Below are 17,241 nucleotides of genomic sequence, written 5' to 3'. Positions count from 1 at the left end.
TCATTGTAATTAGGCGTCCCCTACACAGAGGTAAGGTGACATCAACCGCGTTGATTGATTTTTGGACTTCCTCGACAGTTTCGCAAAGGTTTTTAGCAACCTTTTTTGTCATATAACGTACTAGAATTTCATGTACTTGCACCCAAAAGAGAGCTTTCATGAACGACAACTCTTGAATTGGTACATCCGTATTGTATCTCTGGACCATCACTAAGTGTTTATTGAAACTCCAAGGTTGGCTTTGCAATATTCAGTCAACATTGCTTAAATTATCAAAAACAAAAAGCACCCTGTGATCTTGATTGTTAGGTTCTAAAGATTTAGGATTTTATGTATTTAGAACTTTAATGTGTATTGTTGGCAAACCATGATCAAAACAAGTTGTTTAGTCGTGTCTAGACTTGCTCAAAGTTGGTTCATTTATGTAAAGTTGGAATAAACTGTTGCAAAAGTTACTTAAGCTTCTCGGCCTGGTTCGATCAATCGAAGCTTAGGCTCGATCAATCGAAAATCGGGTCAGAGGCGTTTTTCTGCAGAATTCCAACTCAACCCTAGTTTGTTTTAAAACGTTTAGGGTTTTCTAATTTTTCCTAGGTATAAAAGGCAAACCCTAGCCACGTTTTAGTGTTGCTCATATTGCTGTTTGTGTAAATCTCTTGTGAGATCTGTGAGGAGCTTTCCTTTACACAAGCTTAGGATTATCAAGAAGGAGATTTCTTCAAGAGCTTGATGATGATTCAGTTGCTGCCATAAGAACTTAAAGAAACACAAGCGGGTGTGCTTATACTTGCTGGAGAATCCAAGAAAGAAGGAGTCAGTGGTTTCGGAGTTTGTACGTGGTCGTGTCAGTAATTTTCTACTGGTGGGTAGTAATAGGATGTTAGTGGTCTAAGTCCTGTTGAACAACTTCGATTCTTTCATAGTGGATTCAAGTTTACCTTGAGGATAGCTAGGTTAAATCCTCCCCAGGTTTTTACCGGTTTGGTTTCCTGGGTGATCATATTGTTGTATTATTTATCTTTCCGATACTTTGCATGATATGATTGTTTTGATTGTGATAACCTAGATTTGTTAATTTGGACTAAGTAACAACTTGGCTAATTACCTAGGTTAATCCAATTGTGTTTTTAAGGCGTCTAAAAACTATCATTGATGGTTGCGAATCTTGAAACCATTGGTGGACCTCCGAAAATGCTTGAAGGTTCTTGCCATCACTTCCATGTTTAGAAAACAAGGGGTTATGAATTGCGCAGCAATAATAAATTCACTTGATCGTTGATCCTTGTTCAAGGCAAAGCCTTTTTTCTCCCTTTCTAAGAGGGAGAAGTTACTCCATGTCTCGCTAGAGCACGTGCGAATTGAAAGAAAAGTTTTTCCCTAAACCCCACAAAAAAAAACCCAACTAGCTCCCGAGATAAACTTGTTATCCCAAGAGAAACAAAAACTCTCCTTCGAATGGAAGGGATAGCAAATTCTACTGCCAAAGTGAAGGAGAGGGTACTCACTTACTTAGCGATAGAGAAACTATAGAATCGTTCAAATGTAAGAGGTTGGTTACTAGCACTATGACTGAATCAAACTAAAGTGGGCTGAACTGAGTTGAAAAGAACTAAAATTAGAACTAATTTGATGATGAGAAGTAAAGAGTGAAATTTTAAGATTAAAAAATAAAGGAGGATAAAAAGAATCATTAAAGGCCAATACACAATACACAATTTAGTTTTAGACTTTCAGGAGAAAATTATATCCAATTTTTTTTAATAATATTTTTTAAGACTCGATTGTTACAATGCGAGATGAAGATTTAAACCATGGATATCTTCATTAAAAATAACAAGATGTGTCAATTGAACTACGAGATTCTTGACATTAATTTTGTTAAATTTTATGTATATATAAGAGATGACCAAAAAATTATTAGTTGAATATAGTCTAAGTTTGTAACAAATATACCTTTTATATATATCGAGTATTAATTTACCATATGATACATAAATATACAATACACCAAAAAAAAAAAAACAATTCGCAGTAAAGTTGACCTTTTAATGGTATGTTTTTGTGAATATTATGTTAAATTTATTCATTCATCACATGCATTACGAATTAATGTATATTTACGAAAAAAATTAATTTAATTTTCTAATTATTCCACATAATATTCATATTGTACACTGTACCTTCATGTGTTGGAAGTAGGGATGTCCAAACCAACCCACCAACCGACCCACTTGGCCAACCCGGCCGACCCGACACCGATGATGGGTCGGTGGCGAGTTGCCGCTCCCAGAACCCGAGACCGGTGGGTCGGTTGAAGGGTCTGATCATGAAAAACCAAAAAAACCAACCTGACCGTATTATCACCGGAAAAAGTCGTCATTTTCTGTTGATGGGAGCGTTTCGCCGGTGGTTTTAGTTTGATCAGTCGAGAAATGGCCTGATATCTGTGAGATCCGGCGAGATCTCGTCGAGTCTGGCCTGATCTCTTCGAGATCCGGTAAGATCTCATTGAAATCCGACCAGATCTTAGCATATGCGACCCAATTTGGTACAGATCCGATGGATTTCAGCAAAATCCGGTGTAGTTTTGCAAATTTCAACCCCGACCGAGAATCGACCGGTCTCCAACGAGGTCCGACCATCCGAACCGACCCCTTTTACCGGTCGGCGGTGGGTCCAGAAATGTTAGACCCGAAGTAATCGGGTCGATTTCAGGTTGGGCACAAACCCGACTCAAACCAACCCGTAGACAGGCCTAATTGGAAGAGTGGAAAGTAATAATGTGGTGTTTGTTTTTTTAACATAAATTTCTATTTGAAATGAATGGAGCATTGGGCAGCCGAGAAAGTAGGCTTGCCAAGTTCACCACCATACCATTCTCTAGAAAATGGGCCCAAGAAGAATAACGTTTCGTTCCTAAACGGTGTTAGCTTTGCCTCGCCCAAGAACGGTGTTAGCTTTGCCTCGCCCAAGAAGAATAACGTTTCGTTCCTAAACGGTGTTAGCTTTGCCTCTGAAGGTGTCAGAATTTTGGATGGCACCGACCCATACTTGGTAAGTGAAATAGTAAAAACTTTCACTAATTAATGCTATGTTTTGTGTCTCCAATACTCCTTATTTTATTTTTTTCTTTTTGTGTACCATTTTTTATTAAATCCAAATTTCTTGGTATGGAAATTGGAGACCCGAGAGAGCAGGGAGAACTGCGGTTGAAAAACGTCATGCTAGCTCTACCAATTTCTTAAAGCACCATCGTAGGATATATATATATATATATATATATATAGCAGTAGTTTTAAAAGTGTCGGCTTTAAATTGCCAAAATAAGTCAACTTATTATGGCAGTTTCTAAAAGCATTATATTAGGTCTTCTATAGTGGCGGTTTTCAAAACTGCTGGAAAAAAAATGCAACTATAGAACCAGTTTTTTGTACGGCCTGCTCTACTTGACTTGCTCCTTCCAGTTTCATCCTATGTGGGTTTTTCCCACCCCATAAAGTGGTGGGACGGGGATAGATAACGTTTTAAATCCACTTTACCCGCATTGATAAAAGTTATAATTGTAAATTTTTCATACCATAAAACTCTATTATTTAAATAAACATGTCAATATTAGCTTATTTTATTCTATCCAACGTGACTATTTGCCTCTATTTAGTTATTTGTTATACTATGAGATTTTTATTTTTATTGTGATATTGTTATGTTAAACACTTGAATAATATTATTCATTTTTTGCTAAAAATTAGTTTGATTTGATGGAATAAATTTAGTTGTAATTTCAAATATATTTTTATTAATGAAACAGGTTTTATTAAAAAAAAATTGTAATAGTTGAAGGGGTAAATTAACAAAAAGTATAGTTTTACAGGATGAGATAGGGCTTCTTTGGGCTCTAAGGGGTGGGGATGGGATAAGAAAATTTTTTCTGTCATGTGAAGCGGGGCAGAGATGGGGCAAGACAAAACCATGTGGGGCAGAAACAAAGACCCCATCCTTCGGCCCTGCCCCACCCTATTGCCATCCTACTGGAGAGTGTCAAATACTATTTCTTGTACAACATTTAGCATTAATATAAATTGAAAAATATGTTTAGCTGACAAATTGTCTTCTTATTATAAGCCAATTAGCTATTTTTATTATAAGCCAATTAGTTACTAACTTGCTATGATTTCTCAAAAAATGTTTAGCTGAGAAATTGTTTTCTTTCATATTCACTCGTGTAGTTCCAGTCAATACATTTGACCCAACAAATAGACTACTTCTCAATCGTGCATGAAGACCTGTACAAACAGCTAGGATCCTCTGGTGCAGAAAATAATTTATCAAAATCAATTTTTGTCATTGTGATTGGAAGCAACGACATCATTGGCTACTTCAGGTCATCAGATCTCCAAAACATGACCACCCCACACCAATCCGTGGATTCAATGGTCCTATCACTGAAATAAAAATTAAAGGTTACAAAGTTCTTATAACTTGCCTTGAACATATATGAGATAAACATTAGAGGGCCACTTTGACTCCAAGACAACATCATGTAATTCTAGATTGTGAAAATAACATAAATTTACTGGATATTACATTACATAAAATTTGTTCAGAGGTAACTATTGAAGCTATTTGTGTGCCTCATCAAACTGTGCTAAGCTATGGTAAGGATTTGCTCAATTAGTCATATAGTAAATGAACCTTAAAACTAGAACTTAAGCTCAGTTCAATCATTGATAAATCAGCTGAGACTCCCTTTTTAATGAGCCAAATGTTTGTAAATAGTATATAATGTAATTCAACTTAAGTCTTTGCTGACCATTTCTTTATAAAAAACTATTTTGCAGCGCTTATACAGTTTTCATGCACATAAATTTGTGATTCTTGGAACTGGGGTACTTGGATGCTGCCCAGCAAGGAGGAGGGAGAAAAAAAATGAAGAATGCCGCGAAGAAATGAATTACTGGTCTGTTAAGTACCCTGAAGGCCTTATGTCAATGATGCAGGAATTGAAGTCGGAACTTAAAAGAGATATACTACTCCTTCTCTGACTCCTATAAAGTCTTTCTTGACCTCATTCAGAGACCAGCTGCTTATGCTACAACTGATTATTTTCTTTTTATAAATTAGAGAGTACAAAATATAAATTATAAAGACAATTACAATAATAATCAAGCCTTATTCCTATAATTTTGGAGTCAACTATAGATCCTTAACATAATAATCAGAGTTTCAGTATCTACAAATTCATAATTTATACTACTTCCTTACTTAACATGCCTATTTATATTACTTCTACTAAAATTATTTTAAATATTTCTCTTTCTCTTATTGTTCTCTCAACTTGGAGCAACTCATTAAAAGCCGACTCATTTTGCCAAATTAGTCCCTTCTATAGCTTGAAATGTTGGGTCCTAAATAATACTATCAACAATATTAGCAATTCAAAATAATAATTACACATAAGAACACAAAATTTATATGAAAAACCCTCTCTCTTTGAAGGGAAAAAAAACCACAAGACAAACTTCGAATAATTTCACCATTATCAAATCAATTACAATAATTCTTGTGTATGTCTCACAACTAAAGAAAAATCTCTCTTGTTTTTCTTTACTCTCTCTCACACACACACACACACACTAATTATCTCTTTCAAAGGCGGCAACACTTTACTCTCTCCTTTTTATTTTCTTTTCCACACATAGCTCTCTCTTGGCTGTCTTCTTCTTCTCTAAGTAGCTCCCTCTTGGCTGCTGTTTCTCTTGTCTCTTTTGCGGCAATCCTTGTTGCTGCTCTCCTCCTCCTTGCGTTCCTCCCAAGTGAAATTTTTTTTTTCTCTCTCTTGGTTTCATGTTTTATTTTCCCTCTCTCCATAGGGAAGACCCTTGGGCCAAAACCATCAAATTTTTTGTAGTATTGTCTATTTATAAGACTCTTTTGCTATTCATTCTTGAACTATAAATACATTACCTCTTTAACAAGGAGTCTATTTCCTCTTAGACTAGGAATACATTACCTCTTTAATAAGGAATAGACTTCCTTTTACACCAAAGAATAGACTTCCTTTCACACCAATGTATTCCCTCTTTAATAAGGAATAGGCTTCCTTTTACACCAAAGAATAGACTTCCTTTCACACCAAAGAATAGTATTTCCTTCTATAACAAGGAAACCCAAATTAATTTTTCCTTCTTCAACTAGGAAACCTAATTGACTTTCCAAGTCACAATTAGAATTTGAGGCAATTTCCCGACATGAAAATGGATGTAAAACTCACTTAAAACAAAGTCCAAAATTGACACTTTGTTAAGTAGGCACTAGGTTTTCCGAAATTCTATGTCCTTTTCATAATTTCTGCTTTATTTTTCTACCTTTAGTTTATTTTCCTTTCAATTTTTCATTACATAAAAAAAAATAAAAAAAAATAAAAAAGGAAAGAAAGAATGATTGAAGACCCTTCCTATTTGGTTGCAGGATTTGTAGAAATTAAGGCTGCTTGTTGCGGGCTGGGGACCCTTAATTTTGAAATTTTTTGCCTGCTAATTGCAGCCTATTGCTCCAACAGAAGCGACCACGTATTCTCTGATCTAGTCCATCCTACAGAGGCAGCTAATCGCATCTCTATGGATCATGTATTTGATGGTTCTTTGCAGTACACATTTCCAGTGAATATGAAGCAGCTAGTAGCTATTTAAGCTCACCAATTAAGACAGTCCCTATATTTGTAAGATGTTACCTTCTAATTATTGTGTCCTTTTTAGAGGGTTTCAACATTAAAAAGCAATACAAAAAATCTTCTTATGGTTAGGATTAGTGGCGATTGGCTTTGAAGGAATTGACATATATGGTTGTTCTTTTACACGATTTATTTTTAAAATAAAAAAAAACCAATACAAATAAGCTCTTCCAAACTAACACAAGAAAGTGTTTTTTTGCATGGTTTCCTCCGGTTATAGTTACAAAAGAAAATTTAAACAAATTGATAATATACCCTTGTTATGCAGTTCACATGTTTAGGATTTTTATTTTCGTGTTATACGCAAATGAACTTAATGGAGGAAGTCGGTTCTAGTTAGCTTAATTAATAAACATTTTTGTCATTGAATAAGAAATATGGTATTCAATGTTTAAATTAAAAATCGATTAGTGCTTTGACTTGATAATAAAGAATAATTATCATAGAGTGAATACCATAGAGTAAAATTCTATTATATCTAAAACAAAATTAATGGAAGAAAATAACCATTCAAATCAGTATTGGGTACTCATGATAGAACGCATTACAGGGCTGTCTTCTAATTATTTATTGATTATTTTTCAATAAAGAATAATTCTAGTGGAACATTATGTGTTCGCAAGAAACTTCCCTAACCACTTTCACATAGATGCTTTTTTCCTCATATTATACTGCAAGTCTACTAGCAGTAGAAGGAGCTAATTACAATAACTAATAGATTAATAGTCAGTTTGTTAATTTTCGGTCAGTTCTACCTTAGTTTCCCTCCCTCTCCCTCTCCCTTTATTCAAAGTGACCAAAAGAGACTAATTAAAAAGAGTCCAACCTTTGAAATAGGAAGCGGTATCTTGTGAGTCTACCTCATGAAGCGGGCCACTCACAAATTGAGGTTAACCTAGTTTAATGGTTTAACAAACACCCTATGATTTTATAAGGAGATAGTTGGTATGGTTTGTTGTTAAATTTGCATATCATATCCCATAAAAGATGTTTCATAAATCGTGATTCGTGACACATATCATTCTCTAACCATTAATATTATTGTCATATTTAGTGTGTATTTTATAATAATAAATGAACAATTAGAGATTAAGTACATATGGTACATAAAAGGAAAAAATAAAGGCTAAAATGCAAAGTGCACCCTCTAAGTTTGACGAAACTTGATTTTAGCCTTTTAACTTTTTTTTTTTTTTTTTTTTCAATTGAGTCTTCTAAGTTTTAAACTTATTCGATTCAAACCTTTTGTATAATTTCTTTTTTTTTTAAAAGGTCGAATTGTAAAGTATAGGATAGTAGGAATATAAAAAGGTAAAAAAGAAGGAAGAAGTGTAATTGTAAGGTGAGAATTTAATAAGGAGAAGAATAGTTAAAATTGAGAGAGATAATGTTAGAAATATGTAGATGATGTGACCGCTGATATAGGTTAATAAATAATAATAATTGGATATATTTATATACAGACATGGTGAAACAACTTTTAGATATATATAATTTTTTTAATGGAAAGAGATATATATATATATATATATAATTTCATGAAGGATTGCTCTATTTGGGTCCCTACAGGCTACATATAGTGGACAGATGAGTATTTGCAAAAAAGAAAAAAAAAATTCTAATTATACCACAAAATATTCATATTGTGATTGAAAGTTTTAGTTCATATGGATATTTAGAATTACGATTTTCTATGCTAGCTGTAAGGACACGATTCGCGTCAAACCACAACAGGGTTGGATTCGCACGTAAAAAGGCCCATACAATATCATTTGTAGAGCGTGGGTTTGAAAGGCTAGGCCTTGGTCACCAGGCGGTAGGTTTTCCGTGGTGTTCATACATAGTTAAGTTTTCTTTACCCCTGAAATCTTTTTCCTGGAGGTGGGCTGGGAGGTTCTTCTTTCTGGCCATTTTTCCCAGCCCCTTCTCTAGGCCACTTAATTTCCCTTTTATACTGGCCTGTGTTCGCTGTCCTTCGTCCACGTGTAGGGTTAAACTTTCCAAGACTGATACTTGTCCCATCAGCCCATATCCAAAGTCGTTGGGGGTGTTCGTAAAAGCCAAAGAATGCGGCTCTGTCAAGTACAGAGCATTGAATGGTAATAAGGGCAGTTTTCCCCGGATATTTTAGATTTTCTTTCAAAGTTAGTCCTATACCGTTTTTGCCCCTCTCTTCGGTGGGATTTTGGGTTTGCCGAGGACTGAGCGGTCCTCGGCGGTATCTTAAGACTATCCTATACTCTACATTATTTGGCCTTGGGCCATAGCTCTCTTCGGCTTGGGCCTTTGGACTCCCTATGAGTAAACGGGCCTGACCCATAAGTTATTTGGGCCCCACAATAGCCCCTCAAAACCCTACTGTCCGACTTTTGAGTTGGAAATGTGGGTTTTGGTAATACCGAACCGTTACCACGGCTCATTTAATTTAGCCCTTCATTGATACTGGCGGTTCTCCACCTGCCCAGAAAATATATCGGTTTACAGGGTGTTCCCCTTAATTTACTCTTGACACGCTCCTGCCGTTTGGCTGTCCAAGATGCGCCTTTAATGACTTCCCTTTACGAGACTCATTTACATTTGACGGTTCGTCTGATGAGGTGGGGAAGCGGAACGGACGCCTCTTTATCTTCAGATTCTTTTGGAAACCTGAACGAATTTAATACCGTCGGTCTTGCCCTTCCTATAAGAAGACAAGTAGGAGGCTATCACTTTTGTACAGAGACCCTTTTGTCTTTCTGAGATCTGAAACCCTTAGCCTCCCTTAGCATTTATTTAACCCAACAATTATACACCAAATCATAATACATTCACTATAACGAGTGATGACGGAATCATACCCCTCCTTAAAGCATCATGTTCTAATAAAGCTCGAAATGGCTCAGTTAGGGCAAGGATGGCGGAGACTTAAGATTTGTCTCACCTTCCTTTCAGCCAAAATCCGAAGCAGGGGCTCATCACGTCAAACTTTCGGCGTGACTGAGTCGAGAACACCCATTATCACCACCCGCCGCTCTCTTATGAGCATACCTAATACGGCTCCAGTGGGTTAGGAGTCAGGACCAAGGCAGGGACTAAGTGCCCCTGCTTCTTCCTTTCTTCGTTCACTGGCGCCTCCTTCTACCTCCCTTTCTTAGTCTTCCCAGCACCAGATCCATCCTGGTGCTTTCTCTTCTCCCTCTTTTGCTCCTTTTTCTTTCTTTTCATCTCTTCTCTCTTCTTCTCCTCCTTCCTTACTCATGTCCTCCATCTTCTTCATTCATCTCCTCCATCTTCTTCCTCCATCTCTTCCATCTTCTTCTACAGAAGGTCCCTTTCTCAATATGGGCGCTACTGAAGCAAAGTTTGGAAGGACTTCGGAAACGAATTTAACAAGACATCTGGTTGTTTACTTATCTGTATTGTTGAGGTTTTTCCCTTTTTTTTTTTTTTTTTTTTTTTTTTTTGTTTCGACAGTTTATCTTTTGTATAGGCTTGTTTAAGCCCCTTTTCGTACGTTGTAATACATCTTCATATTAATAAAAATGACTATTACTTTACTTCGCATGTTCTATCTCTTTATTTCTGAAATGATGACACAATACATAGACACATAATTCAGTTAAATACTACCCTGCTCTATCCTTACAAAAATAATCCAACTTAATAATTTTGACTTAAACAAATAATATTCAAAACTGAAACTCTTATGAGACAGGAAAAGAGAAGGCATTATAATGAGCTTAATGAGTCGGCTGGGCACAATACCGCGATCTTAGAGCACAATACATGGAGTCTTACCCCTTTATCAAAGAAAAAGGCGTTTTTACGAATTTGCAAGTGCTGTTCGGCACAATAATATAGCATTTGAATCAATAACAACCATGACCAAAGTATTCGCTAAGAAAAAGATATCACCATAACTTTAATGGAATTGCTTGGCACAACAAGGCCGACCCGTGAAAAATAATACTTACCCCAAACTAGCCGAGGTGAGAACCGAAGGCTTGATGCCAGATAAGAAATAACCATCTGAAGACATATCATCCGCCAAATGAACAACCCCCTTAGGCTACTGAATACTGGGGCATTCCCCCACCTTCCTTACGCTTTTGTTGGCCTTAACCTTTTACGGTATTTAAGCCGATGATTAAGTAGCTTAGCATTTTTATCAAGTAGCCAATCTTACGAAACCCAAACTTTTTCTCATCCAAGTAGTTGGTTTCCCCATAGGCTTGAGTCCGAGGACTATGCAATGCCTTGGTTCTGTCCAAAACCTAGTTTTCATCATCCAGGTAGTTGGTTTCCCCATAGGCTTGAGTCCGAGGACCATGCAATACCTTGGTTCTGTCCAAAACCTAGTTTTCCTCATCCAGGTAGTTGGTTTCCCTATAGGCTTGAGTCCGAGGACCATGCAATGCCTTGGTTCTGTTCAAAACCTAGTTTTCCTCATCCAGGTAGTTGGTTTCCCCATAGGCTTGAGTCCGAGGACCATGCAATGCCTTGGTTCTGTCCAAAACCTAGTTTTCCTCATCCAGGTAGTTGGTTTCCCCATAGGCTTGAGTCCGAGGACTATGCAATGTCTTGGTTCTGTCCAAAACCTAGTTTTCCTCATCCAGGTAGTTGGTTTCCCCATAGGCTTGAGTCCGAGGACCATGCAATGCCTTGGTTCTATCCAAAACCTAGTTTTCCTTATCCAGGTAGTTGGTTTCCCCATAGGCTTGAGTCCGAGGACTATGCAATGTCTTGGTTCTGTCCAAAACCTAGTTTTCCTCATCCAGGTAGTTGGTTTCCCCATAGGCTTGAGTCCGAGGACTATGCAATGCCTTGATTCTGTCCAAAACCTAGTTTTCCTCATCCAGGTAGTTGGTTTCCCCATAGGCTTGAGTCCGAGGACCATGCAATGCCTTAGTTCTGTCCAAAACCTAGTTTTCCTCATCCAAGTAGTTGGTTTCCCCATAGGCTTGAGTCCGAGGACTATGCAATGCCTTGATTCTGTCCAAAACCTAGTTTTCCTCATCCAGGTAGTTGGTTTCCCCATAGGCTTGAGTCCGAGGACCATGCAATGCCTTAGTTCTGTCCAAAACCTAGTTTTCCTCATCCAGGTAGTTGGTTTCCCCATAGGCTTGAGTCCAAGGACTATGCAATGCCTTGGTTCTGTCCAAAACCTAGTTTTCTCTTTGCGTGGGGCCCTGGCTTTAGGGGAGGTAGCTCCTCAGCCAAGCCCCTAGAGTTATCTAGACGATTGACGCTAATAAACGTAGCCCCTAGTCACGAATCATAGACCTTAGCTGGGTTGTACACTAAAACTGTATAACCAGTTATTAAAAATGGCAAAGGAACTCTCTCAACCTACCATCTATACCAACACACAAGCCTTCCCACAGACGGCGCCAATTGTAAGGACACGATTCGCGTCAAACCACAACAGGGTTGGATTCGCACGTAAAAAGGCCCATACAATATCATTTGTAGAGCGTGGGTTTGAAAGGCTAGGCCTTGGTCACCAGGCGGTGGGTTTTCCGTGGTGTTCATACATGGTTAAGTTTTCTTCACCCCTGAAATCTTTTTCCTGGAGGTGGGCTGGGAGGCTCTTCTTTCTGGCCATTTTTCCCAGCCCCTTCTCTAGGTCACTTAATTTCCCTTTTATACTGGCCTGTGTTCGCTGTCCTTCGTCCACGTGTAGGGTTAAACTTTCCAAGACTGATACTTGTCCCATCAGCCCATATCCAAAGTCGTTGGGGGTGTTCGTAAAAGCCAAAGAATGCGGCTCTGTCAGGTACAGAGCATTGAATGGCAATAAGGGCAGCTTTCCTCGGATATTTTAGATTTTCTTTCAAAGTTAGTCCTATACTGTTTTTGCCCCTCTCTTCGGTGGGACTTTGGGTTTGCCGAGGACTGAGCGGTCCTCGGCGGTATCTTAAGACTATCCTATACTCTACATTATTTGGCCTTGGGCCATAGCTCTCTTCGGCTTGGGCCTTTGGACTCCCTATGAGTAAACGGGCCCGGCCCATAAGCTATTTGGGCCCCACACTAGCTAAGTAACAAAAATGTTTTCAATATTATTTTTTTGCATATATAATTATGTAACAAAAAAAAAAAAAAAAACCATGTTTATGTGGTTGAAAGCTTTGGCTCATTTAATTATTTGGAATTTACAATAAACATGGAGGAAGATTCCATGCTAGCAAATAAGTAACAAAAATGTTTTAAAGAATAGACTTTTCCGGATTGTGATTGAATAGTAAATACAAGAAACGAATCAACTTTCCATAAAATATTTTTACTCAAAATAAACGGAAGTTGAGAAAAAACAAAAACAAGAACAAAAAATCTAATAACGTAACCTTTCAAGAGTGTCCATTGGAAAACTCTTTTTTAAGGCCATGCAGGAAATTTCTTTTTAAGGCATTGTTTATTACAGACATAATACACACCTCATCCAACTCATCTGCTCTATAAATTAAATCCGAACCTTCACTGTTCCAACATATCAATTTGAGAGAGAGAGAGAGAGAGAGAGAGTCAGGTTTGCTTAGCACAATGGAATGCAAAGTTCTGCTACTGACTTTCTTCATCATTATAAGCTTCAACCTCTCAAAGGCTCAAATGGTTCCAGCCATGTTTGTGTTTGCAGATTCATTGGTAGATGTGGGAAACAACAATTACCTTAAGCTCTCTATTGCCAAGGCTGATTTCCCTTACTATGGCATCGACTTTCCTAACCATAAAGCAAATGGGAGATTTACTAATGGCATGAATGCTGCAGATTTTCTTGGTAAGTAATATGTGGTGTTAGTTTGTTTGTTTGTTTGTTTTAACGTAAATTTCTATGTGAAATGAATGGAACATTGTGTGGCAGCTGAGAAATTAGGATTGCCGACTTCACCACCATACCTTTCTCTAGTAGATAAGTCCAACGAGAATAATAATGTTTCGTTTCTAAACGGTGTTAGCTTTGCTTCTGGTGGTGCCAGAATTTTGGGTGGCAAGGACAACCCACTGGTAAGCGAAACAAAATCTTTCACTAATTAATGCTATATATGTTTGGTGTCTTTAAGATTATTATTTTGTTTGATTCTCTCAGCCTGCATTTTTTTTTTTAATTATATATATAATAATTTAAAATTTTGTATGATCTATCCTTAAAAAAATTGGGAACACTTAGTTTTTTTTTATTCTAATAAAATTAAACTTTGCTCCATAATTTGTTCTACTTAACAATATATTGAGGCTTTCAAGCAAAGAGAAGCCAAAAAAACTTTTGAACTAAAATCTGAAGAAAAAAAAAAAAAAAATTATAACATAGCAAGCCCAAATTTCCAATACACTCTAGGAAAAAAACCCAAAATCAATTTTTTTATTAAATTATGTAATTTATACTTTTTAAGAACCACTTGAGAATCATCAGATTCTCTTCATTTGTTTCTGTTCCATTTTTTGTATTAAACTAAATTTCTTGGTATGAAGACAGGAGAGTCTCACACAGTAGTTTCTTGTACAACATAAAACCTTTATCAATTAAGCTACGGCTACGGCTACGGTTACGGCTACGATTCTCTTCCTTTACGGTTATGCAATAGTTTGCCATGTGTTGTGTGTAAGAGTTGTGACCCACAATTGGGCTATTATGTAGCCCTTTTTGTTCCCCCAATTGAAAAACTAACATAGCCCACATGAAATTTGAAGACCACTGAGCTATTTAAAAGACCTGATGAGGCCCAAAGATAGGCTTTTTAATTTGGCCCATGTACCTAAAGCCAGATATTTCCAATTAAAGAAGCAAGAAAGCCACTTTGTATTTGACAGTTGAGGACTTGAGGTGTTAAGAGTCCATTGGTCCTTCGACTTGTGTAGAAAAAAACAAAAATGATAATACACACAAACTTTGATAACATTTTTCACACCATTTTACTAGTTACTGGTTCTCATTGAGCTGATTAGTTACCATTGATATCACTTTTTTACTTATCACTAATAATTTGTTATATCAATAGGTATCAAATTTTTTATACTTGTAAACTTTTTCAAACAAAAAAATGTTGTGGAAACAACTTCATCTAATAATTTGATAAAGTGACAAGTCGTGAGAATAATATCATTTCCATATGGTCTAACTTCGATACTAGTTTTTTTTTTTTTTTTTTTTTCTATAAGAAAGTGGTATTCAAGCATTTAGTTATATTATTCTGTTATCTATCCTATCAATTTTTAGATACCTTGAAAATCCATGAATCGTACCCCAAACCAATGAAACTAATACCCACTACTTGTAGGAGTGTAAGATGTTTAGCTGATACATATTAAATTGTTTTGTTTTATATTCACTCGTGCAGTCCCAGTCAATACATTTGACACAACAATTAGACTACTTCTCAATCGTGTATAAAGACCTGTACAAACGACTAGGATCCTCTGGTGCAAAAAATCATTTATCAAAATCAATTTTTACCTTTGTGATTGGAAGCAACGACATCTTTCGCTACTTCGAATCATCCGATCTCCAAAACAAGACTACCTCACTTGAGTACGTCGATTCAATGGTCCTTTCAATCAAAGCTAAATTAAAGGTAACTAAGTTTATTACTTGCCTTGAAACTTAAATGTGACAAACATTAGAGTTAGAGGTTCACTTTCACTCCAAGAAACATTATAGTGTAATTCAATTTGGGTCTTTGCTGATCATTTCTTTATCAAAACTTTGTGCAGCGGTTATACGGTTTTGGTGCACGTAAATTTGTGATTGTCGGAATTGGGTCAATTGGGTGCTGCCCAGCAAGGAGGAGGGAGACCAAAAATGAAAAATGCGACGAAGAAATAAATTTCTGGTCTGATAAGTACAATAAAGGTCTTATTTCAATGTTGCAGGAATTGAAGTCAGATCTTAAAGGCATAAACTACTCCTACTTTGACACTTACAAAGCTGTGTTTGACTTCGTTCAGAGACCAGCTGCTTATGGTACAACTGATCATCTTCTTTTTATAAAATAGAGATTAAAAAATATAAACTAAAAGACCCAATTACAATAACAACCAAACTTTAGAATTTTGGGTTTCGCTATGGTTCCTCAACAGACTAATCAGTAGTCGATGACATGAATTCATTTATGTCATTTTATTCTCCGAAGTCATTCTATAGGCTTTAGGTTAGAATGTCCAAAATTGACACATTGTTAAGTAGGCACTGCTTGGTTTGTTTTCTACATATAGTTTGTTTTCCCTTCAATTTTTCGTGATAAAAAAGAATGATTAAAGACCTTTTTCATATTTGATTGCAGGATTTGTAGAGGTGAAAGCTGCTTGTTGTGGCCTGGGGACCCTTAATGCTAAGATTTTTTGCCTGTCAATTGCAAAATATTGCTCCAACAGAAGTGACTATGTCTTCTTTGACAAAGTCCATCCTACAGAGGCAGCTCATCGCATCATTGTGGATCGAATATTTGATGGTTCTTTGCAATACGCATTTCCAATGAATGTGAAGCAGCTAGTGGCCATTTAAGCTCACCAATACAGACAGTTCTTATATTTGTAAGATGTTACCTTCTAATGATTGTGTCCCTTTTAGAGGGTCTCAACATTAAAAAGCAACATAAAAATTCTTCATACATGGTTAGGATTAGTGGTGATTGGCTTTGAAGGAAGCGACTTATATTTGAGTATATGTGCATCAAGATAGTCGACCATATTAATGACATGTTACAAAAATCATTCAGTTTATTTACAGTTTAGGTGCAACTTAAAAAAAACAAAACAAAACTTTAATATTTTTAGGTATGGTTGTACTTCTACCCGATTTATTTTTAAAATCAAATAACCAATAAAAATAAGCTCCCGCATTCTAACATTTTTTTTTTTTTTTGGCATGGTTTCTTTCCCGTTATACTTACAAAAGAAAATCAAACAAATTGATAGTATATCCTTGTTATGTGGTTCATTATACCCAATTTAAATTAATGGAGATAGTGGGTTCTAGCTAGCCTAAAGTTTTTTGTCATTGAATAAAAAATTTGGTGTTCAAACTCCCCCCCCCCCCCCAAATACTAAAAATAATTTATATCTTGTCCTCATGATAAAGAACAATCGTCATGGAACAAACATCATAGGTTAAAATTCTATCATATTTAGAAAAAAAAAAAAGGTTAAAAATAATGGAGGAAGATAACCATTTAAACCAATATTGGATACTCACGACAGAAAACATTACAAGACCGTCTTCAGATTCTTTATTGATTATCTTTGCATGGTTTCTTTCCAGCTATACTTACAAAAGAAAAATCAAACAAATTAATAATATACCATTGTTATTGTCAAAGGTGTAGCTAGAAATTTTTACTTATTAGAGGCTAAATTATGCATTTATATGTTAGCCATAATTTTTAAATATTTTGCATATAAAATTATCAAATTTAACAAATTTTAATATTTCTAAACTCAAATGAATATATAAATTACTTAATTTGCTATAAAGACGTACAGATGTATTAAATGAGGAATTTAGCATCTCCCATCAGTTATGCTTGAAGATAATCTTT

General features: G+C 36.2%; 1 protein-coding gene and 1 pseudogene across 1 annotated transcript; both read left to right on the top strand.

The window, feature by feature from the left end:
• Nucleotides 1–1,096: 1,096 nt before the first annotated feature.
• On the top strand, nt 1,097–6,689 carry LOC115954977 (annotated as a pseudogene).
• A 6,445-nt stretch (nt 6,690–13,134) lies between these two features.
• LOC115954976 (GDSL esterase/lipase At5g55050-like) lies at nt 13,135–16,314 on the top strand. Its single transcript, XM_031072989.1, has 5 exons — nt 13,135–13,487; nt 13,572–13,714; nt 15,046–15,279; nt 15,419–15,668; nt 15,988–16,314. Exons 1-5 carry the CDS (start codon nt 13,253–13,255, stop codon nt 16,206–16,208), a joined length of 1,083 nt encoding a protein of 360 aa, XP_030928849.1. The 5' UTR covers nt 13,135–13,252; the 3' UTR covers nt 16,209–16,314.
• The last annotated feature ends 927 nt before the right edge of the window (nt 16,315–17,241 follow it).

Source organism: Quercus lobata, chromosome 8 (genome assembly GCF_001633185.2).
Source record: "Quercus lobata isolate SW786 chromosome 8, ValleyOak3.0 Primary Assembly, whole genome shotgun sequence".
Taxonomy (NCBI): domain Eukaryota; kingdom Viridiplantae; phylum Streptophyta; class Magnoliopsida; order Fagales; family Fagaceae; genus Quercus; species Quercus lobata.
The sequence above is the reverse complement of the archived record's forward strand: the minus strand, read 5'-3'. Positions and strand labels throughout refer to the sequence as shown.